At 41.7% G+C, this 25301-nt stretch overlaps 1 protein-coding gene across 1 annotated transcript; it reads right to left on the reverse strand.

Annotated features, from left to right (window-relative positions):
* On the reverse strand, positions 1-24713 carry LOC115804888 (limbin-like). The gene is made up of 22 exons (XM_030765375.1): positions 24598-24713; positions 23892-23988; positions 22740-22796; positions 21872-22049; positions 21063-21163; positions 20862-20927; positions 20095-20229; positions 19510-19661; positions 17413-17737; positions 15767-16006; positions 14366-14541; positions 11410-11569; positions 10734-10910; positions 10254-10531; positions 8800-9007; positions 7116-7289; positions 4484-4714; positions 3915-4129; positions 1595-1682; positions 1126-1289; positions 675-785; positions 1-439 (listed from the first exon to the last, which is right to left on the reverse strand). The coding sequence occupies exons 1-22, from the start codon at positions 24711-24713 to the stop codon at positions 1-3; spliced, it is 3888 nt and encodes a 1295-aa protein (XP_030621235.1).
* Between the last annotated feature and the right edge of the window lie 588 nt (positions 24714-25301).

Below are 25301 nucleotides of genomic sequence, written 5' to 3' on the forward strand. Positions count from 1 at the left end.
TTAGTCCTGCTTCTGAGGGACTATTCTTCCCTTTTTAAAGTTTAAATAGTTTCTTTTTCTCTTTCTCTTAAAGGTCTTGTTGCAGTCCTGAGAATCCGAGGGCGGGTAGCGGAAGACAAACACCCTACCCCCGTGGTCGGAAACGTCCAAGGCCTCGCCCACCGAGGTTTTCCTCTCTAGCCCCTCCCCCATCTCCCATCCAGCAGCTTCGTTTAAAGAGCAGCCCTGATTATCCGTATGCATCTCTGTGATGGGCTGATTAGTGTCTGCCAACTCCTGCTGAGGGAATTCTGGGTCAGGCTCATTTTTGTGTGTCTCTCGCTGGGCCTCCGGAGCTTCTGGCTTTTCCATAACCAGGACCTTTAAAACCTCTTTTGAACCCTCTGCTTTGGAGTCGAAGAAGAGTTTCTCTAAGCAGTTTTGTCTTTTCTTCAGGACTCTGAAGGATAAACAAACAGAGAGCGTATTCCCATGGGGTCGGGGGTTGGGGTTGGGGGCAGAAAGACAGAAAAAGAAAGAGAGAGAGATAGCGTAAGAGAAGCCGAGCAGAGAAAAAAAACAGCCGGACTGCTCGGAGAGAGGTGGGGTTTTTTTTCTTTTTTCTTTTTTTTTTACACCCGGTAAATCCAATGCAAATAAGCATTTGAACACGTGTTCATTCGTAAGCCACTGACCTCTCCTTGTCCTTGTCACTGTCCTTGTCCTGGGAGCAAGGTGTGAGATTTCTGTCCACAATGTCCTCTCTTAGTCTCCCTAGCATGGACCTATGTTCACCTCCAGTATACCTGAAAAAGATTTGATTCTTCTCAACACAATGTAAAAAAAAAAACCCAGCAGTGCTGCTGTAATAATGGCTCGGTGACTGAGAACTGAGAGAGAGGGTACAGTGATGAAAACAGTTTTGTTTGTAATTTTTTTTTTTCTGTAAAGCAAGCTCCCATATGCTGGCATGTTAAAGCCAAAATACAGCCAAAATTTTCAACAACACGCGCTTTATTAATACAATAACGTATTTCATTGACTATGACAAAAATAGATGCTTGGCATTACATTTCATGACAGTAAAGTCAGAAAATTCTGAAAATATTACGCAATTTACAGAATAAATCTAGGAAGAGTTCTCACTCTTTGGTATGGTGTTGGCTGGATGCTGGTTTCGGGTAGAGAGCATCAGAGAGGGACTGGAGTTCCCCCTCGGGTAAAGTGGGTAAGAGAAGTCGCAGGATTTCCTGGAGAATGCACTGTGGAACCAGGCTAAGCCTCACCAGTACAGCGGCAAAGTCCAGATTCTACACAGCAAATTACTACATCTCATCTCACTGACGTCACAATGTATCCATATGAGTCACGCTGAAGACTTACAGTACATCGTTTACACAAATAATAATAAATAAAGGAATCAGACCTCACACATTTGCCTCTGCTCCTTTACAGTTCCACTTTCTAAAAAATTGGTATTAGCATTACTGTAATACAAATATTACTAGTGTTAAGGCATGCCTGTGAAGTTTCCATTTCTGACCAAACAATCTGTAAGATGTTTTGTTTACAGCGTATAGAGGAAGAAAGAAAAAGAAAAGTAAAAACTTGTAACCTGATCACAATATGTGTAAATTCTCTTAAGTTCCAGCTGCTCCTGAATATCCTCCAACACCTGATTCTTAATCTCCATTTCCCTCAACCTGAGAGAGAGAGACAGAGAGAGAGAGAGAGAGAGAGAGAGAGAGACAGAGAGAGAGAGAGAGAGAGAGAGAGAGAGAGAGAGGGGTGGGGGGGGTGGCAAGTAAGGGCAGTGAATGAATGAAGAAGGCCAGTGATGGGAGCGCCGTGGGTAAATCTGAAGCACGTGGACGTAGTGGGGTCGATATCGGTGAGAATACACTAATTAAAGCACCAAACTTCTCATACTTACACTGCAGTGGTGAAAAGACAGACAGATAGAGACCAACAGAAAGAAAGACAGACAGGCAGAAAGACAATTTCCACCGACCATGCTCTTACATTTAAACTCACTTTTATTAAAGGCACAAAAAACATGTCATAGTTCAGGGAATTCAGTACTGAACAGAATAAATCACCCATTGTCTTCAACAGAGTAAGACAGTCAAATCCTCAGACTCTCTCTTTCAAAAAGTCTCTCGAGTGTTCATGATGGCTATTTAAAAAGAAAGAAAAAGTTCCATAAAATTTAAAATGAGCCCAAAATGAGCCCTTCAGACTTGCTCATCTATTTCTCCTACAATCTAAATTCAGAGCAATTCAGTTACATTTTCTGTTCAATTTCAGACATTGTGAATCTTGAGGGACACCTTTTCAAAAGCAATCTGAGAACTGAACAGCACAAAATGCCCACTCTACTCACACATGCAAACTGGGCTACAGCTCCTCTGAGAAACAAGAAGTATGACAGGTAAGTGTGCGCGCGCTCGCGTGTGTGTGTGACCACTCTCTCTCTCTCTCTCTCTCTTTCTCAGCCTTTTAGTGCTCTTCACACCCAAACCCCTCTTTCTCACACAGACACACACACATACACGCACAGGCCTGTCTGTCTGTCTGCCTGCTGAGCATCAATTTACCTTGCTTCTCCTCCCTCATAAACATGTAATCTATATTCAGCGCAATCAGAGTTGCAATCAGAGCTTTCACCAGACTCAGCCCAAACTGCCTGCTTCTCAGTGATGAGAACAAGCGAAAAGCCCTTCTCACACAAAGGAGGAAGTGAGTGTCAGCATTGTATCAAAGTGTGTATGTGCTACTGCTGTGACTTTTTCATTACTGCTTCTACATTGCCTCTGTTCTGCACAATGACCTTTCTCTGGTCTCAAAGGTGAGTCTGACACAGGAAATAACTTTGAAGTAGGGAGTCAACATAAATTGGCTATCAATATGCAACTTCAATTTGACAGACAAATTACTAATGATGTTGTAGTTACCTCGTTGTAGAAAGCTCCAGGCAAAAAGGAGTTTCGTTTGAAGATGTGAGTTGTATGTTTTACAGTGGGCGCAGAACGTATTTACAAGTAGACGAGACAAATAGTGATAAAAAGAAGGGGGGGGAAAAACACAGCCAGGAGTTTAATTCTCTGCTTATGTGACTCTCCACAGTTCACTTTAAATCTCAGTTCTAACACCTACTTGCAGCATCTTCACACCAAAAACAAACAGTATTTATACACGCGAATGGGAAATGACACTACCTAACTTTGATTCAACATGGGTCAAAGGTGAAAATAAAAAAACCTGGAAAACTTGCGCCACCTTTCCTGTCGCTTTCAGACACATAAGAACTGCAGCTATCACAAGTTCCCGTGATGGTAGAAACCACGTCAGTGTGGGAGACTAAAGACCAGCCCATGTGCATCAGCAGCCAGGTGCTTCTTTTAACCTGCCCAAATTACCGAGGTCTCCATGGAAACAGGGCATGCGGAGGCCCACGCATCCATTTTCTCAATTATTTTTTAGTCAAGCATAACTAACCACAGCAAGGAATTCGCTGTAACTGTAACCAAATACGTCTTAACCATTAATATCTTGCAAATGAAAAGTTTTCGAGATTACGTATTCCTGTACACATAAGCTCACTTTCATTTAACACACACGACCTTCAGTCAAACACTATCCAAACAAATATGATTTGGGTTGTGATGGTTAAATAAATTATTACCATTTACCAAAGGGCACACAAGGTACACATGTGGGGTACTTGACAGGGTACTCCGTTGTCATCTGATGTGACTTAAAGTTCATGTAGAAAAAAGGGGCCTACAGGTGCCCAAAAAGTACTAGAGCCTTGAAGATCATACTGATTATAAACAAAACTGAACATTCTATAGGAACTCACATAAGGTTCCATGACATAATAGAACCTTCTTTTTATCTAGTTCTAGCTGTGCTTCAGACGCTGCTCAGCTTACCTATCAGTCAGGCATTCTTCCACCTGCTGTCTTTTACACAGCGCCACCTTCAGGCTCTGGGCAATCCTGCAGTCCTTCTCCACGCTGAACAACTTTTCAGGTTCATCTCGTCCGTCGTGGTCGTCAGCTGAAACAGCTTTAGGGCTCTGACTACGCACCAGCTCCTCTCTCTCCGTCTTCTCCTTCTGCAGCTGGAGCTCTGCCTCCTCAAAAGCCTTGAAAGGGAGAGAGAGCGAGGGAGAGAGATGTGGGGAAGAGAGACAGATGAAGAGAGTGAGAGAGACGGAGTGAAGGAGTGCAAGAGAAAGCAAGGCAGGACAGGGAGAGAGCGTGACACAGAGAGGAAATTGGACAACCAAAAGGTAAAGATGGTTATGTAATTACTTATTTCTCACTTAAAGCCATGTAGGTACTTGCATTTCAAACTGAAACCATATGATGATTAACTACTCATTACGAGAATAATATGGAGCATCTGGTAGTCTGAAGGGCACTTTCATCTAAAAGTTATGCAGAGAGGGAGAGTTTGTGTGTGTGTGTGTGTGTGTGTGTGTGAGACTGTTTCTCACCAGGAGGTGGCTGTGTATACTCTGACTTGTCTCTGTGTTGTGTAGGATTGCTGTATGACTGCGGAGCTCCTGCATTAGGAGGGTCTGCAGGCTGATAAAGCCAGAGAAGGTCTCCAGCGCTCTCATCCTTTTTTCAGCTTTTTCACAGGCCAAAGCAGCCACCTCCACCGCCAGCCTCTCCTCCTCAGCTCTCACCTCCTCCTCTCTCTCCTCACGTAACTCCTTATACACCTATGGACAGAGACAAAGTGAGAAGACAGACAGCATGAGAGAGGGAGAGAAACAAAGAATGAATGAGATACATCATGAAAATCTTATTACAAACACTGTTCAAGTGAGAGCAAGTGTCAACACACACTTTCCTTTGACTTTGCACCTTAAATTCCTCAGCCCTGTTCTCTACCCATGCCTGTCTATTTAAAGGTCATTTTCAGATGCACCTGTAGTAGATCTTTTATGTGAATAGTTTCAGAGAACCTCGTATTCACCCCCCCCCCCCCTCCCCCCGATCAGCACTCCAGCTCGCAAATGCGCAGCTAAGTGGGTGCTTTGGTCATAATGTATGACTCATCATAATGTTACCCATGTTAGCCCACACCTCTGTGTGTGTGTGTGTGTGTGTGCGTGTGTGTGCGCAGGAGAGAGAGAGAGAGAGAGAGAGAGAGAGTGAGAGACAAATCTGGTACCGTGCAATACTCACGGCTTTAAATGTGTATTAAACTGTAACTCATTTTTTCAATTTCATAAAACGAAATTAAAATTACAAAATGTTTTCTTTCATGCCAGTAAAGCTCATTTGAATTTGAAGTTCCTGTTTGACTATTCAATTTTGTCTGTCCCCTCTGCCTCTTAAAAGCAACACCCGCACACATTACACAAAGAGTGGCCTGGGGTTATATTACATAAGAGATCTCTCTCTCTCTCTCTCTCTCTCTCTCTCGCTCTCTCTCTCTCTCTCTCTCTCTCTCGCTCTCTCTCTCTCTGACCCAGCCCATGTTGATAAGCAAACTGCAGCAGATGCAGTAATGTTTTCAGTGCCAAGGGACGGAGACAAAAACTGTGTGTGTGTTTGCGTGCGTTTCCACATTCCTTGAAGCCCTCCTGTTACCATAGCCAGACAACTTTAAAAGCCTTTCCGTATTAATATTCCGTTTCTCTTGGGAACGTGGCTTGTAGGTTTGGTGGTGTGTGTTTGTGAAGGTGTGTGTATCAGCACAAACATAGGTGGGGGTCCGGGACAGAGGGGGTTTTAATATGAGACAGACTAAGACACTGGCCAAACAGAAAGGCAAACCAGCTCCACAATACACACATGCACGCACGCACGCGCACACACACACATTCATTACAGATCATGTGAATTCAGTCTGGCTATCTAGAGGCTGCACAAAACAGTGAAATATATTCTGTCTTTCTCTCTTTCTCCTCTTTGCTTTGTACTACATTCCTCAGGGAATTTTCAAGGAGTGTGATGTACACTTTGTGTCTGCAGAATTTCTGTCCCTCCCTCGTTCTCTCTCTCTCTCTCTCTCTCTGTGTCTTTATCTCTGTCTCTCTCTATCTCCTTCTTCCTCCTTCTCTCTGTCGTTCTGTAGTTCAGAAACTCTGACGTTTTCAATTTGCAAACAAACCTTGATGGCACACACTAAATTGTTTCCGATGGCCGTCTGTCGTTTGGTATGCTAATTATATGTTTATTTTAGTATCTGTTTTAAAGTGATTAAAAGAAGCGCCTCTCTGTTGGCCTCTATCTCTGTCTCTCTCCTCTGCTCCGACGCTTCCCTCTGTCTCTCATGCTTTTATGAGGCCAGACAGTGGTGTGTAGTGCTGAGTACTAATGTAAGGGTTTTTCCTTAGTGGATGCTCCCACATCCACAGAGAATAGCACAGAACGCTCACACAACCATGCACATATTCTCACACACACACAGGCGCACGCACGCACACACAAACACACACACACACACACCCCTCCCCACCGCAGCCCTGCTTCCTCTTAAAAGGACCTTTCATATAGTGCAGCTTTTAAGAGAGGAGCCGTCTCTCCTGTCGCCCGACAAAAAGGTTTCAGCGTGTCTAAACGCCTGTAGCGCTGCTAGGCGTTGGTATGCAGAGGAAATACAGAGGCAGGGTTAACATAACTCTGAGAATGAAAGAAAAGACTTTATTTTTCTTCTGTTTATGTCGGATCCACATTAGCGAGAGTAGATGCAATTATGTGAACTCTAACACAGCGCCCTCTCTAGAGCAAGTGTTACAGTGTTAATGGATGTAACACAATGACAGGACATTTTTACAACTGAAACTCACCGAGAGCCAAATTTGTGTGTGTTTGTATGTGGACATGTTTACAATTGAAACTCACCGAGAGCAAAATTTGTGTGTGTTTGCATGTGAGAGTGTGCCTGCGTTTCCTCTGTGTCTTGCTAGTATCAGGCACCGTTAGCTTAATAACAATGAGGTAGTTTAAATTTTGTCGTGGATTACTCATGGACTGGGTCATGATTGGTTACAGAGTGAAAACATATGGTCAGATATTTTTCCAGCGTTTCCTCCTGACACACTACTTCATCTCTCTCATTTGCTTCCTCTCTTTTCTCCTTCACCACATTCTCTCTTTCTTCTTCTTTACCTTTTCCATAGCGCCGCTCTCTATCTCTTTCTCTTCTTCGTACAGACGAATCCGGTCTTGAACTCTCTTCCTAAACAGCTGTAGGTCTGAGAGGTTATGGAGCGGTTTCACCTCCACAGACCCAACCTCTGAAGACGCGAGATCTGCAGACGAAGCTTTGGCTCTGGACTTTCTCTGCAAATGCAAAAACAAAAACAAGAAATAAACAGAGCTTAAATGGGTTTAAACGTAAAATAAGGTAAAATGATAAACAGGCCACTGATTTTGAAATAAAGACTTTGTTTCCTTAATTCATTCCCTTTAATAAGCAATCCATGCAGACTTTGCATACTAGATCACCCTTGAGTGAAAGGGTGTAATTCTAGTATTTCGCTGCTAATCTCTGCTAAACGTAATACTCATATTGTGAGAATATATTAAACAGAATAAGTACACGTGTATAAAATGTTTATCCCTGGAGTAATAGCGTGTAGAATGTTAACCTGTGAGTTTGTGTGTGGTTGGTGTGTGTAGTAGTGTTTAGAATATTAACCTGTGAGTTTGTGTGTGGTCAGTGTGTGTAGTAGTGTTTAGAATATTAACCTGTGAGTTTGTGTGTGGTCAGTGTGTGTAGTAGTGTTTAGAACATTAACCTGTGAGCGTGTGTATGGTCAGTGTGTGTAGTAGTGTTTAGAATATTAACCTGTGAGTTTGTGTGTGGTCAGTGTGTGTAGTAGTGTTTAGAACATTAACCTGTGAGTTTGTGTGTGGTCAGTGTGTGTAGTAGCGTGTAGAATATTAACCTGTGAGCGTGTGTGTGGTCGGTGTGTGTAGTAGTGTTTAGAATATTAACCTGTGAGTTTGTGTGTGGTCAGTGTGTGTGTAGTAGTGTTTAGAATATTATCCTGTGAGTTTGTGTGTGGTCAGTGTGTGAAGTAGTGTTTAGAATATTATCCTGTGAGTTTGTGTGTGGTCGGTGTGTGTAGTAGCATTCAGAACATTAACCTGTGAGTTTGTGCGTGGTCAGTGTGTGTAGTAGTGTTTAGAACATTAACCTGTGAGTTTGTGTGTGGTCAGTGTGTGTAGTAGTGTTTAGAATATTAACTTGTGAGTTTATGTGTGGTCAGTGTGTGTAGCAGTGTTTGGAATATTAACCTGTGAGCTTGTGTGTGGTCAGTGTGTGTAGTAGCATGTAGAATATTAACCTGTGAGCGTGTGTGTGGTCAGTGTGTGTAGTAGTGTTTAGAACATTAACCTGTGAGTTTGTGTGTGGTCAGTGTGTGTAGTAGCGTTTAGAATATTAACCTGTGAGCGTGTGTGCAGTCAATGTGTGTAGTAGTGTTTAGAATAGTAACCTGTGAGCGTGTGTGTGGTCAGTGTGTGTAGTAGCATTTAGAATATTAACCTGTGAGTTTGTGTGTGGTCAGTGTGTGTGGTAGCGTTTAGAATATTAACCTGTGAGTTTATGTGTGGTCAGTGTGTGTAGTAGCGTTTAGAATATTGACCTGTGAGTTTGTGTGTGGTTGGTGTGTGTAGTAGCGTTCAGAATATTAACCTGTGAGTTTGTGTGTGGTCAGTGTGTGTAGTAGTGTTTAGAATATTAACCTGTGAGTTTGTGTGTGGTCGGTGTGTGTAGTAGTGTTTAGAATATTAACCTGTGAGTTTGTGTGTGGTCGGTGTGTGTAGTAGCGTTCAGAATATTAACCTGTGAGTTTGTGTGTGGTCGGTGCGCGTTGTCCAGTTTGTCCAGAGCTTCTTTCCGTCCTGCAGTAAGAGCACGGTGGAGCTTCAGGCGGGTGACAGCACGAGGTAACACCAGACAACGATCCAGGTGACACATGCATTTCTGAAACTCCAACTTCAGACGCAACACATCCTCCTCAGACAGCGCTAATGGAGAGACACATACACACCTACAAACACAGAGAAGTGGACTATATCATACATACGGATATGTATGTGTGTACACTTACTAAACACATACTTGTGACGCACAGAGAGAAACATGGTGGGTCAGAAATGCATGTTGATAAATCTGTGTTAACAAACACAAGCTGTAAACGTGTTGTGTTTTAATAAAAAGGCCTAAGGAGTGTTCTGTTTCTCTGATCCAGCTGTAAGTGTGTAAACACCTCTCCTTTAGCAGTGCCAAGGCTCAACTCTCTGTTCTCATAATTAGTAACAGCCAGGCACACTCAAACCCAAACAAAAACACACACACATACACACAGGCACACACACACGCACGCGCGCACACACACACACACACACATCTCGTCCTGTTACTGACACTTAATTGCTGTAATCTGGGTCATACTGATTAATATGCACAAGCACATACTCACATACACACACACACACACACACAACTAGATAAGCACAGACATGCAGGTAAATATACATGTCTACATACACACAGTCACACATATGAAGAGAAACACAGAGTGAGACAAACTGCCAAATGCCCTCAACATAAAGGCCAGAGGCCTTCATTAGAGGACAGTGTGTTATGAGGAGATGGTTTCTGATGTTTTAAAGTGTGTCAGCCTAGCACAAACACAGCCTCTAAATAGTTCACAGCAGTTTTGGACTGCAATGCAATCAGTTCCCAGACTGCTAGGATAAGCCTCTGTGATATTTTACACAAAAGACTGTCTCTGCTTGTATCACATACAAACACATTCTCCCATTCATGCATACACATGTCATTCAACAGTGAAGCCAGGAAACTATGAGCAAAGCCATAGAACCACAAATATGCCATCTAAAACCTCTGCATTTTTACATATGTTTGTCCCTCTGTTTCTGGCAGGACAAAGTCTGTGTGAGCAGGCATCTCTGGACACAAAACATAAAACCAACAAAACAAACATTTAAAAAAAAAAATCCTCCACAGCAAACAACATGATATTATTCTGTGCCACAATAATAACTGCCCCATTCTCAGTGCCTAATAGAGTGAGTGTGTGCAGTGTGTCTTTGTACGCACATGCGTGTACGCGCGCGCGTGTGTGTGTGTACTTTATTTATAAATGATATATCACTTGGTCTGACTGACTGATTTGAACTTGAACTCTTTCTGTGACATTAGATATATTAATAAGTGTAGTGTGAATTATACGTAGTATATACCATATGTAGTGTGCATGATCATCTGACCTGAAGAAATTCCTGGCCCTCTCTCTGAGCTCTCTCTGCTCCTGTATTTCTTCTTCTCTGCTGTGTTGAATGGAGCTCCTTGCTGTGGCCAGGGACCGTGCTGCCGCTTTGCCCTGACTGTGGAGTCTCTCCTGGGCCTCGACAAGCGGGCTGCTTCCCGTCTCTCTCTGGAGCAGGGTTCGCGGGACACCCAAACCCGAACCCAGAAGGGTCTGAGCGGCACTGGACTGGACCGCCTTCAGCTCAGGTATCGCGGCTTGGATCACACGCATGGTCACCTTGGGAAGAGGGTCAAGTCACAATTGGTGTGAGATTATAGTGAAAGTTTGTTTGTGTTCATATATGTGCACATGAACACGTGTGTGTTTGTGTTTGTGTGTGTGCATATGTGCGTGTTTGTTTGTGTATGTGTGCGTGTAAGTGTGTGTGTGTATGCGTGCGTGTGTGTGTGTGTGAGTGTAGGTGTACATGTTTGCTCACTTTGCGTATGTCTGCAGCTGCCTCTTCATCCAGACTGTTTATGAGTTCGCCCAGTTCCAGGCACTGGGAACAAAGCAGACCCTGCCACTGGTTCAGGTGCTTAACTGGATCCACTCTGTCCTTGGAATCTCGAGCTAAGAAACACAACTCCTGCTGTTTCTGTTTCTGCTCCTGCAACTACACACAAACACACGCACACACACACATACACATTTCAAGCCCTGGTGTTGTTCACTGCTTGTGTACTGTAGTGAAGTCACTGTAGCAAACATAGGTCTAAACATCATTCCCTGAGACTTAAACAGCACCGTTAGCCACATGTTCACATTCAGGTCAGAAAGTTAACATGCTGGTTAGTGGTTCATAGTAGCACAAGAGACCCAGGGGTTAAGCCCCATTATTGATAGTCTATAGTGGGTGGCAACAGCTTAGAGGTTCGGGCAACAGTCTAGCACTTGTAGGGATTGCAGGTTTGACTCATGAACCTGACCAGGAAAGAAAGTTGGATGGACAGTGGCTGGTTTAGATTTGCCACACACACACACACACACACACACACACATATCTGTAACAGCAAGATTAAACCCAAGAACTATCCAGTAGTGTGTGTTACCTCAGATAGCTCAACAGTTGTGTGCAAATCGCTCTGTACAACAAACAGACATGACAAACTCACCCTGTCAGTGATGAGAGCTCTCCTTCTCTTGAGGAGGTCACAGTGAAGAGCTCCTCTTTCTCTGCTTAGGGTCTCCTCCACACCCTGCCTGACACGCTGGAGATCCACCTTCACCTGCTCAGCCACAGAATCCAGCTGTTCCTCACACACACACCCTGCCCTGTGTAAACATCAATTTGTTAGACACATACACATGATGCCCTATATAAAACTCTAGAGAACATTCCAGAATGATTCCACCTCCAAGTTGTTTTTAACATTTTTTGGGGGATATTTCTGTGGAAAACGAGGGTCTTGATTACCTAGACAGTTCATTCAGTTAGTTACATATTACATCTGATTTTAACCACAAATAAAATGAAGATGTTTCCTGAATCTTAATTGCATTCTTCCATTTTTATGAGCATCTACAAGATATCATGGGAAATTACACAATGTTTCTAGCTTTCTCATCAGTGCCTTCCAAACGGGTAAATAATATCTACTCAAGTCAAAGTCTGACCATTTTTTTCTTTCATCCTGTAAGATCTTTCTTTCTTTTCAACAGAACATTAACCCCATCATCAACCATCAGAAACACAGAGATAAGAAATTTATACAGCAGAGAACTCATTGTAAAGAAGATGAAAGAAAACAAAGTGTCGATGTTGTCAGAGCTGTATGATCAAATTTAAAAACACAGTGTAAAATAACTGGTGTTTTCTTTAACTCACATCCTCGTTTTTTTAATCTTTGACAGAAAGTAACCTCAAGTAAGTGTCAAAGCCAAAGGCAACATTTTACTGTGTGTAGAAAACTACAAAGGCTCTGAGAAGACTGCTAATAAAACTTCCTTTCAGACTTCTAAAAGGCTGTGTCTTCTATTCAGAAGTCAAGGACCTTTTCTAAGGCTTCACCTCAAAGTCTGACAAACAGAAAGAAAGATTTTCGATTCCATTAGACATATAAAGATTCTCTGAGAGAGTCAGAGATCTGTAATATCTACTGCCCAGTAAAAACTCCATGTGAAAAGTAGGACTGGATAATACACTAAGGTTACACGTACAGATTACTGAGCATAACTGTGCCACCAACAAAAATCAATTCTTGATAAGAGATCCTGTTACCTGCTCAAACATACGGATTTAAGACTGGGACTACTGTGTGGTATTTCCATATCACTGGGTTTGATTTGTCACCAAACCAGGTCTTGACTCAGCAACAATGACAGGCCTCACAAGACTTATCTACAACCACACGAGCACCATACAGACGAAACATAATTTTGCCCTTTAAAATCTTTTGACAAGATACATTGGGAAATTGGTCAGACTAATAGAAATCAGAGAAGAGACATTAAAAAGACAGAAAGGCCAAAAGTGTTAAAGTCTCTAATGTGGATGAAAATGAACAATTACACCCGTTTAAATACCATCTGTAAATGTCACTTAGAAAACTACTCTAACCTTTCTCAAAGTCAGACACGCTGTGTAACAGATGTCCACATATTATGATAAACGAATTTTGACGATGAAAAAAAACAAAAAAAAACTTTCAGTTTGTTTTAGTGACTTTTAAATATATTGGGTGGTTACTGAAAAAGAGAGAGAGCGAGAGAGATTGCGAGAGAGAGATAGACAGAGAGAACGAGAGAGAGAGAGAGAGAGAGAGAGAGAGAGAGAGAGAAGGAAGGAAAGGACAGGTTCATCTTGATCAGCACAAATCTGATTTGATTTCAGATCTGTGAAGTACAGCCCCTACTTCTCCTTCCTCTCCTTTGGAGCTGTTAAAAAAGACGTCAACAAGCACAGCTCATCTCTTTCCTTTAAAGGATGAAAGAGAAAGAACGTGAGGAGCTCAAGGCCATAATCCCCCTCTCTGCATGAGCATACATAAAGAGAAAGAGAGAGAGAGAGAGAGAGAGAGAAAGAGAGAGAGAGAGAGAGAGAGAGAGGCTTGATCAGAATAAAAGCGTTTGATATAAACATTAGTCCTCAAGGACAAAGAGTTGCATGATGGGATATCTCCAGAACATTCTGGGAATGGAGCTCTTTCCTTGGGCATTCTGCTGGGGGGAACAGAGTCTGCACTGGTGTCTCATGGTCACAAAACATCACACATGAATTAGGCATGAGATGACATAATGTCTGAGATTCAAAAAAGTTATTTAATCACTGGAAATATTAAAATGTCTAGCTTTTGATAGTGTGGGTTATAAATTTAGGAAAACTTATTACCCACGCTAAGCTTATAAAATCGATCAAATTTAGCTTTGGTAGTTTAGGTGAAAATGGGCGGATATGGAGGATCATATAGCAGACATTGTTATTTTAGAACATATGATCATTTTGAGAGACTGCACCCATAAGTCATACTACATGGTATAGAATCTTAGACTTTTTGCATTCTGAATATAAATCCCTTAATTGTTATTTTATTGCTCATAAACACTCCAGGAGGAGTGTCAAGTTTTTCCAGGGAGTAAATTCAATCAAACAGCCTCAAATTCATCTGCTACGCCTGTGCTGTTTCTGAAGTCAACTCAGAAACCCATCCTGTTGTAATCGACTGTGTTAGAGTCTCATTTGTAAAAGCACTGACATGTCATTTCAAAGGCCTCTGAGGACATGCCTGGTGAGAACCTCTTTCAGTTGGCACAACACGAGTCTGAAAATGCATTAAATCACCAACTGAGCCCTTTAGAAAGCCTGTCTGGCGCATTCAGACGCTAGCTTTCCCAACATATTAAATGGTAAATTTAGTCCTTTCCCAGTGCTGCTGTGTAAAACATTTTTGACAGAAATTCTATCTGAACCAACAACATTAATATAAGATGAACAAGGAGAGAAAGGAGTTAGAATGAAGATGAAAAGAGTGTAGAGGAAGCCAGAGAGTAGGGGAGACAGAGAGAGAGAGAGAGAGAGAGAGAGAGAGAGAGAGGGAGAGAGAGAGAGAGAGAGATTTAGTCCAATTATACCTCCTGAGCTCAGTGAACCAGCTCTGGATCTCTTCCTCAAAAGAGGAGAAGACATCACACACCAAGCCCTTCAGGCTCTGCAAGCTCTGGACCAGGAACCGCCTTTGGGCATGTCTCTCACTCATCACTGCCCTTTGATTGGCCAGGAACACATCAAGTACCTCCTCCAACTGGTCCTGAGACATGAGGGCAGATATATTGACAGTCAAATTGGAAAGTCATAGCCAAACTGATCAGCAAGTATATGTAATACCTGTTTCAGGACAGCTTTTAGTGATAGAAACAGGTACAAGTAATTCAGATGAAACTGCCATTCTACATTGTTAAGAGACTCTGTGATCCATTCAAAGTATGTTTGTCAGTGGTAAATTAACCCTAAGAGTGTTGAATCACATAAATACCCTTTAATCTGTGTATAACCAGCAATAATAAAGCAGTTACAGAAATGAATGCAGTTACAGAAGCAATAAATGACAACTCTGTCTCACCAAACTCTGATAGAAAATCATTCAGGAAAAAAAGTCTTGCGCAAGTCCAGGAATGTTTCATTACAAAATAAACACTTGCACATATACCCTGTTGAGAGTGAGATGAGTTTAGTTTAAAAGCCTGTAGTTTGACAACAGGACTCTTTAGAATGTTTGTGTCCCTGACTGTTATAATCAAAATTCAAAGTCCACTGGACATGAAAGTAGTCCATTTCAAAGGTATGACCAGTCTGTTTGTCTCCTGACTGCACTCGCCTACAGGCCAGAAGGTAATTATGCAAACTCATAGAAAGTTCCACTCTCCTGTAAAACAGGGACATGTGTTGGATAAATGATTTGGCTCCAGATTTGCTCCCTGGGTGATGTTTTGAGGGACAGACTACATTACCTGCTAATCACAGAGACACAGTTGGATGGTAAATCCAATATTCCTCCCAGCTCTGGATTATGTAATCAATCAAATACCCAGAATGCAAAACAACGAGAGGCGATGTGAACTAGCATAAATTTATGACTACAGGAGACACAGGGAACAGATTCTAATCAACTCACACACACGTTGCTGAGAAGACATATGGTTTTTAGGTTCTTTTAGGGGGTTTCATTCACTTTAACAAATTTTTTCATTTCACTTTAAATTATTTTCAACGTTATTTTTAAATGAATTTCTAATTTTAAAGTAATTTTTAACCTTTCTTTAACCAAGAATCCATTAAGAAACTTTAGTAAGGGGGTGTGATATGGCACTACATGTGATATGTAATATTTGTGCAGTAACAGCAGTGCTTTATAACAGGACAAGGAATCTACTGGCCAACAGTCACTTGTGCATTTTTTGACATTTTTTTTCATAAGACTGTGCTCCAGTTCTTAGCCAGCAGTCCTTCTGTCTGTGTAGAATTTGAGCTTTGACCTGACAGGTGAAGTATTCATGCAGAAGGGCATTAGCCATGTTTTTCTCCAGCTCTCCTGTTCTCGTGGCTTCGTCCAGCTCCTCACAGAAGATCTTGTGCAGCTCCACTCTGCGCCGCACCACCAGCTGCCTCTGCGCCTGCGCAGACGCTTGTTCGTGTCGGACCAGCAGGCCATGCTGCAACTGCTGCTGCTCCAGCTTATGGAGCTTCTCCAGCAGCATACTGCACTCCAGTGCCTCCTGATCAATCCATCCATCCATCCATTCATCCATCCAGCCATCCATCAACCAGACAGTCAATCAATTAGAAAGCAGCCAAACAATACATGATCATGTGTTTGCTCAGTCGAGGTTACCAATAAAAAACGGATAAATCAAAAGAAGTATTTTCAAGCCATCATTCGTACCCGTTTTGATCATATGAGTACATAGTTAAATAAAGCACTGTGCCAGCTAATGCAAGAACAATCAAACTTCAAAGGAATGGAACAGGATTTCATCTGTCAAGATACAGCCTTTTCGTTCAACTGTACTCAACTATACACAATCGTTACACAAACACTCACTACACAAGTGAACCGACTAATTCACTCACTCATTCACTAACTACTTAATGGTAGCAGTACCAATAACACTCCAGTAGATTACCAGTATTCTAACAACAGCCCTCACTGAAATTCCATGGGACTGGTCTTGGGAGATGGGGAGACAGCCATTTTTTCTGGTTCAAGAGTCTTAATTAAATAAATTATTGATGAACCTCTGAGCTTCCATGAATAGCCAAAAATATGCATGGCTTATTTAACAGTACTTAAGAAACACTACCTGACACACTCAACCAGCAGCAAGGGAATTTCTCTCCACAGTCAGCTGAAAATGAGGGATCCCTCAGAGACTCCACATAGTCTCACAGGGGTCGTAATGAACTAAAAACAGCTCTGCTCTTTTTCTCTGTTCGGTTTTTAATTAACACTCCATTGTTCTTTTATCCCTTTAATAACATAAATCTCTTCTAGACTTTAACGTTTTTTTTTCTGTTATTTTGTTTATAATGTCAGCAATTCTTTCTGCTATTTTGTCTTGTTCTGTGCTGTGATGTGCTCTCAGCTGCGAACCTGTGAACTGTGTCATATAAACAAAGCTACTGATACAATTATTACGACTGTCGCTGAAGCTCTTGCTATAATAAAAAGAAAAACTGGAATCAGATTATGGTTATTGTAATAATTTATGAGTGTGATTGAAAAGGCTGTAAAGGTTGCTTTACATACGCGACGTGACAAAGTTTGAAAACTTCGAAAATTTGAATCTTCTAACATTTACTTACTACCAGTCTAAATCAACAGTCAGCACAGATGAAAGAACAACAATTCTTCATCGTATAATATTTCCTGATTTCATTGTATCATGTATTATTATCATACAATTGTAACATGTTAATAACACAGCATTCAGAGCAATTAGTGGTTCTATTACATGTAGTCCAGAACCATAGCAATGTCATAGTGTGGACTCAGTGTGTTAAATACATTGTTTTGTCTGCAGCTGGGCTTGTCACCTTGCCAGTACACCCTGCATTAATATTTAACTCTACACATCAATATTCACATGTTTGTATGTATGTAAATGTGGATACGTTTGGATACCTGTTGCTCAGCGTGTTGGAACAGTACTTCAGCCTGGGCTTTCTCTGCAGCCTCTCTGTGATGTTTGCTCTCCATCTCATCTCTGCTCTCCAGGTTACACTGGGCCGCCAGGGCTCCCATGCGAGCCACGTGCTCCTCTTTCAGTTTACCCTCCATCCCCTGCAGCTGACCCTCCAACACTCCCAGGAGACGACGCTCTGCCTGGGCACTCAACTGCCCATGGCCCCGAACACCACCCACCAACAACCCCATCACGTCCTTACACATCTGAACGCGACAACTCTCCAACGCAGAGGCCCCACGCAGCAGAGTGGACATGTCCAAACTGAGCAGAGAGAGACAGAGAGCGAGAGAGAGAGAGAGAGAGTGAATATGTTCAAAAGAGAAGGATGGAAGAAAGGAAGAGAAGAAAAGAAAAGAGGTTGAAAGAGAAAGAGATGAGAGAGGCACTCTAGAAAAAAAACTGAAGAAACAACCCCCCAAACTTAAAGGGCAGAAAAAGTGACAGAAGCGTCAGATTGAACCCGCGAGGCCAGAAGGGAAGGACAGTATCACCTGCAGTGGATCATCGCTCTGTAGAGGATGGACAGAGAGACGGGGAAGGACTGGTAGCAGCGGGAGCTAAAGGATAATTAGCAGAGGCAGAGAGTGTGTGTCCAGTTCATCCATCATGTCTGGAGGTAATTACATTCTCTCACAGAAGAGCTGTAGGCAGTTAGTCTCACTCAGCTAACATATACACATCATTCACTACAACTCAGTACCATCCTCACGTCCCACGGTTTTAGCACACACACACACACACACATTCATCAAGGGGTCACACATGCTCACCCTACAGGGTGCACACACAGAGATACACAGCCTCAGTGTGCATACACATACACAACTTATATACACAGCATGTGAATATGTGTGCACTCGTATATAACACACACACACACACACACACACACACACACACACACACACACACACACACACACATATTGTAGTAACAAGCTCACATGCATTAAGACCAAGGCTCCAGACTGCAAACAGTTTGGCTGTTAGAGCAGCTCTTTCTTCTGACCATATTTTATTTGTTTTCCACATGTATAACTGATGGGACAATCCAGGATTTATTTACATTTTGAGAGTTTGTTTGTTTGGAATAGGCTCTTTGGAGCAGGTTATTATGAAAACATTACATGTGCTCCAAAATCAGCCCAGCTGGAACAGAAGTCACTATAAGAAAGCTACAGATTCACCACCCAATTCAAAGACATACCCAAACATGGCCTCAGACCATGTGTTGCACTGAAACATGAGTTTTTCGTACTGCAACACCACTAGAGTTTAACTGACTGAATTATGAAAACAACCACCAAGATCCAACAACCAACACTACTGAATCCAGACATCACATTCTGGCCACTGCAGGTAGCTTCTGTTAGCCTAGTGTAAATGCAGACAAAATACAGCTAGAAGGGGCCACTGTCAACAGTAAAAAAAAAAACTATGTGTATTGAGTTTTATGAAGTCCCAGTTTCTAAGTATGATGTAGTTTTGGTCAATGAGTAGACCTGAACTTAAATACATATTACGACTGCAGAGAGAAAGAGCAAACAACCAAATAATTATGTTTTGCTTTCATTCATAACTACTCATACATGCTCAGCAGACTGACTCTTAATTTTGAAATATGAGCTTCTGGTCAATGACTTTTCTAAAATCATTATCAGAGGAACGGCTCACTACGTTTCATGAGTGTGGTATAGCCCTTTTCAATTTGTTTGGTGAAATAATGGTTTGCGTGTTTGGTAAAATAGTGCGGCGCGAGTTTGGAGTGAACGTTTTTCTGTGAGTTCTGTGAGTTTTTCTGTGAGTTCTGTGAGTTTTTCTGTGAGTTTTTCTGTGAGGTCTGTGAGTTTTTCTATGAGTTCTGTGAGTTTTTCTGTGAGTTTTTCTGTGAGTTTGATGAACCAGTGTTCTGTGAGACGTGTGAAACAGCGGTGGGTGAGTTCGGTTAAACACTGTGCGCTGTGAGTCTGGTGAGGTAATGGTGAATGAATCTGGAGAAACAGTGACGTGTTGAAGGAGAGCGGTTCGACTCACTTGTCTAAAGCCTGGAACATGTTCACAGGGTCCTCCAGCGCCATGATATCTATAATCTTATCTTCAAACACCGCCTCGTCTTTCGCCGCCTCACTGATGTCACACAACCCCTCCTCAGGGTCCACGTCTCCGTGGAGACCAGCTCTCTTTCTCTGCAGAACGGATCGGTCATTCAAGGTAGATGATTAACATCAGGGTTCTGTCCAACTCGAAGCAAACTAACAGGAAGTGACCGTATTGTATGACTAGGGTTTACAGGGACAGATAGAGAGAGAATTTACTTATTTCAACAAAAGTGTTCCAACAGCGCACACGCTAGCCTTGATAAGAAGCACGAGGCCTTACACTGTTACACTCACTAACACCCACTCTCTCACTCTCTTTTTTTCTCTCTCCTTTACTCTCCTTGACACAAGAGTAGTTCCTGATTTAATTCTTTACAATAAGTCTGGGGAATTTTTCTAAAAAACACTTACAAACAATGAAGGTTATTTTCTATATGAGTACAATTACCTTAAATTACTCACAAACCAGCAGAGACAACAGAGAACACTGACAGTAGGAGAGACAGACAGGCAGACTCACTCTATGGTGTGGAGAGTTTAGCAGCCTGTTACTGTAAACCCAGCCGACAGCCAGGAAGATCAGAGAGAGCAGCAGGCTGGAGAGGAAGAAGACTCCAACAAAGCCCGCAAAGTGAACAGCATGGTTTGGATAAATCTATAAAATAACCAAAAATCACGTCAAGAATAAAGACTAAAACAAATCAGTGATTATATTTATGCTTTATCACATAAATGTTTGAAGTGTTATCATCACACAAAATGCATTATGATCAGTCTTCATATTGTTGTTATTACTAATATTAATAACATTTTTGTAGAGATAGCATGATGAAAGAGCCTAAGTTGAACTGGAATTCTATTTCATAAAGATCTCGTCCAGATGCGCTGATCTATAATTTGTGCTTGAAGCAGCGATATGACATGCCATGATTTCCAATGCATCAACTGAATATTGTGTCCAATTCATGAGTTATCTAAATATTTATCTAAAGGCTTTTGATTTTCCATTCTGCTGTCTCTTCTGTTTCTTGGTTTGGTTATAAAACACTGCCCCCTAGCGTTTCTGAGTATCAACTGATCAACATTTTATGAGACATTCTGTCCACAACTGTATGAAAAGATTCAGCTGGGCAGTACTGAAACCTAAATAGCAGTTTATCAATAAATATGTTGTATAAAATGGTAGATGTATCTAGATTTAGTCAAATAAAACTAATTAGTAACATATTAATGGATTAGTTTTGTCCTAGTTAATTATGCTTGTGGTATATGTCTTGAGTACATTACCTTCTCAGTTGAATTCATCCTAAGGGTGAAATTAGCAACCACAGGGCCAAACAAGTTGATATCATTCTGAGGAGACAAGAACACATCCGTTAGCACTGTTAGCATATGTCCTTGACCTTTAATTTGTATGAGTGGAGAGGGAGAGAACCACAGAGAGAGTGAAAATAAAGAGTAAAAATGAAGAGTATAGGAGGGTTGAACCTGTGATGCATTGGAGAACGTGAGGAAGGCAGGAAGGGCCAGAACTTCACTCCTGTTTCCTTTAATGGTGGCAGTGTACTTTACAACATAGTTAGACCCAGCTAGACAAACAATAAAAAAAAGAACATGTAAATATTATATGATATTTTAAAAATATATATTTTTTAAAAACACTAAAATGTAATTCATTCCATTTCATTACTTCATTCAATCAGTGCGAATGCTGGTAAGCAATACTCACAGCAAAAGTAATGACAATCTCAGGTTTTTCAGGCTGATACTACCCGAAAGCAACACTCACATTTGTCTGAGAGAATGGGATTTTTGTCATGCTGTTTTTCTGACATATTATGATTAATTATGCTGTGAAAAACTGGAAACATTAGAATCGGAAGGCTCGCTGAGAGGTTATGTCTGTATGTGTATGGCTCTGTGTGTGTGTGTGCACGCGCATGTGTGTATCTCTGTGTGTTTACGTGGCTCTGTGTTTTTGTGTGCATGTGTGTGTCTCTGTGCGTTTATGTGGCTCTGTGTTTCTGTGTGCATGTGTGTATCTCTGTGTGTTTACGTGGCTCTGTGTTTTTGTGTGCATGTGTGTCTCTGTGTGTTTATGTGGCTCTGTGTTTTTGTGTGCATGTGTGTATCTCTGTGTGTTTACGTGGCTCTGTGTTTTTGTGTGCACGTGTGTGTCTCTGTGTGTTTACGTGGCTCTGTGTTTTTGTGTGCACGTGTGTGTCTCTGTGTGTTTATGTGGTTCTCTGTGTGTGTGTTTGTGTGTGTGTGTGTGTGTGTTATGGCGTGGATCTTACCCTTTAGCGAGTCTGTAGTAAAGGTTTGAAAGCCTCTCTCCTGGACATTTCCCTGGCCCTGCAGCAGTTTGATGTCACTCACGGCATCCCTGACACCCAGCTGTGACAGGTCTGTTCCCTCATCCGGGTTTGAAATGACCAGGAAGAAAGTGACCAGAAACTCTCTCCCTGTCTCGACCTGTATCACGTATTACACAAAGGAACAAAAACGCTATGTGTGAACAGACCGATAGACCATTTACATAAACTCCATATCAGCCATTTACTGATATTCATATTAAAAAATTATAAACAATGAAACAGTCTTTTCATCATTCTCAAGTAAAATTCTACATGTGTACAATCAAAACTGAACTGTCCTGTGCAGAAACAATGTTTCTAAGTGTCAGTAATTCCAGTCTCCTTCAGCACAAACTGATGCCATATCAGCAAACATCTAGAAATCAATTATCCCAAACCTGCCAAAAACTTGCTAGTCAAAAACTGTTGACAAGTGTAAAGCCTACTTCTGTGTTGACAGTTTCCCTGTCTCAGGCAGCTGGAGGTTTAACTGTTAAAGCACTGTGTGCATCTCTGAGAGTTTATGCAGTGTTTATGATGCATACATAGGATGCGGAGCAGTGATATCTCTCAGTGCATAGGCGTTTCATTTGATTTCAAGTCACCAGTTGAGGCTTGTTAATACCATTGTATGAATTAATTAGACAACAGGAGGCACTGGAGGATTAAAACTGAGGAAGAAACCAGATACACACAAAAACATTAACATATGTTTGTGTTGTGTTGTGTGTGTGTGTGTGTGTGTGTGTGTGTGTGTGTGTGTGTGTGAGAGAGAGAGAGAGAGAGAGAGAGAGAGAGAGAGAGATACCTGAGCACATTTCTGAAATTTGAGTCCAAATGCTGACGGCTTTACAGTACTCTGAATCTGAAAGAACAAAGGGATGAGAAACAAACACAATGTGAGAACAGTTCTGCTATTCACCGAAAATCCAAATGAAATAACTCATACACTTAGGTAGCAAACAAGGAAAAGTATATTTGTTCTTTACACTAAAATTGGGAATTAAACGAGTATATCAGCCATAAAAATAGAGATCAGTTCATCCACATGGAGTCTCTGCACACATCAGCATTCAGCAAAGTTAAACTTAAGTACCTCAAAGTCACTTTGACCACCTCAGAAATGAAACGTCAGTTTCACTTGGTTTTACTTGTGCTCTTGGTGAATTTACATTTATACCATCTTGCAGCAAATCTCTCTCTCTTTCTCTTTCCTTCTGCTGGAATGCCGCTCATGTGTCATACCCCACTGCTCCTCACTGGGTCTGAATACTAAAGAATTTTTTAAGGCTCTCTAGATTTAGTAAAACATAACCTCTGGTTGTTCAGTAACTTAATTACTCATTACAAATGAGTCTTTGCCCTGATTTCAACTGTTACAGGCCAGACACTGAAAAATAGGCTAAAAAGGGATTAGATGCAAAACACACTTCATCACAGCACTGAGGTTTGTCTCAGAAGATGAAACTATCCTTTGATTCTCCGCTGATGTCTGTATCCATGTACGAGACAGAAGCCTCTATAGAGAGTAAATACTGGGTAGAGCATGAGTGAAAGGGAGGGTTCAAGGTACAGCCTGAAATCAGGAGGTTGAGGCTCTGAATGTTTGGTATGGACTAATAAATCAGTTCACAGATCAAAACTAAATGCTGTGGTGCTTTTGAATGAAGCGTTCAAACCTTCCAGAAATATTTAACCATTCCGGAAGTGTGCACCACTGAGATTCAAAAGTCTTAGTTGCTTTATTCAAGAGTAGCGAGTGCCTTTAAGTAAATGTAAACATTTTCCTGTATATATCAACATCATTCTCTAGTTACACTAAATATCCAACCCAGAACACTTTCTGTGACATGGTGGGTTTACCAGAGGGAGGGCCTGCCGTGGACTCCTCTGCCTGTACAGTCTAGACCTGTGCCCCCTGCCAAGCACAGCATCACTCAGAGGGGCCAACAGAGCATACATCGAATGAGTCCAAGTGTCTCCAGGGGCTGAGGAGGTGAGGCAGGACCCCTCCAAGGGCAGGGTCATGTCCACATATCCTTCTCCCCATCTTGGCCCTGCAAATCACACAAAATGTAGTACATTCACATATACATTACATATACAAATATAGAAATACACCTACAGAGCGAGAGAGTAATAGATAGATAGATATGGTGATGCTTATTACTATTTAAAATATTATTTGCTGCACATCTTTAATACTGTGGAGGTTAAGATAACGAAAAGCGTCATACTTACCTTGTTGAAGAGAGGAATCAAGGCCCTGTGTGAAATTATCAAAGCACGTTTCAGTTTTTGATACTTTCAAAGAACAATATGTTGGTTTATATTATAACTATGGTTATTGTTGCAAAAGATCCAATGGGCAGAAATTATGAGATCGATTTTTAGCTTTTCAAAAGCCTACTGTGTGTCCGTTGAACGGCTCTTTGACAATTTCATCCATCAAACAGTGAAGAATTACAGATGAACGCCTCACCTTACTTGAAGCTTCTCATGTCTAAAAATAACACTGGAATCGTTATTGAGAGCTGACATTGACTATTCCCACGCATCTTTATAAAACTAGCGTTGGTGAGTAGATATATCTTTACATAACCAGTGTAGGTGACACGCTACCAGTCTGAGAACGACAAGAACGAGGTGAGAACAGAGTTGTTTACCTTGAAAATGGGGCATCTAAGTGGGTAATACTGACAGTCGTGAAGCGATGGTGAGAACAGCCAGGACAACAGGACAGAGGAAGATTCCTGAGGTTTGTGGCTCGATACAGCTCCATAGTCGTACACCGTTAGGTTTCCTTGTATGCCTCTGTTTCTTAAAATTTCGGGATGATGAGTAACACTATGGCGCCCATGCGAAGGATGGCCATGCCAGCAAACAACACAGACCATGCAAACCCAGAGAGTGCCAGCAGAGACCTGGGCTGCGGCACAACTGGACCTTATCATTCGATACAAATCCGTGAATTTACTTAATCAGCCGGAATCGGAATTAAGCTCCCAGAGTTCCATGGTGCTGATTATGGAAATATAGAGTTCAGAGCATCTGATCGCCGTTATTAATCCGTTGCGTGTCCTCTGAAATCCTCTGAAAGCTGTTTCTTTTTTTCTTTTCACACACACACTGCGTTCCAACGAGATCGCAACTATCGAGTGCAAAAATATATAGAGCTAATCAGAGAATGTGGCTACTGACGAATGAAAAACAGTTTTTCATAACAGAAGCGTAAAATTTACGAGCATCCTGATACACATACATTTCCGCTAGAAAAGTTTTGGTCATGCGGAAAAACGGGCAGGACCAAACACTCACGTTGCTCAAAACTTTGGAAACTTTGGAAGCTCCTTACAAGGTCCGCCTTTGA

The sequence above is a fragment of the Chanos chanos genome, chromosome 2 (assembly GCF_902362185.1).
Source record: "Chanos chanos chromosome 2, fChaCha1.1, whole genome shotgun sequence".
Classification (NCBI taxonomy): domain Eukaryota; kingdom Metazoa; phylum Chordata; class Actinopteri; order Gonorynchiformes; family Chanidae; genus Chanos; species Chanos chanos.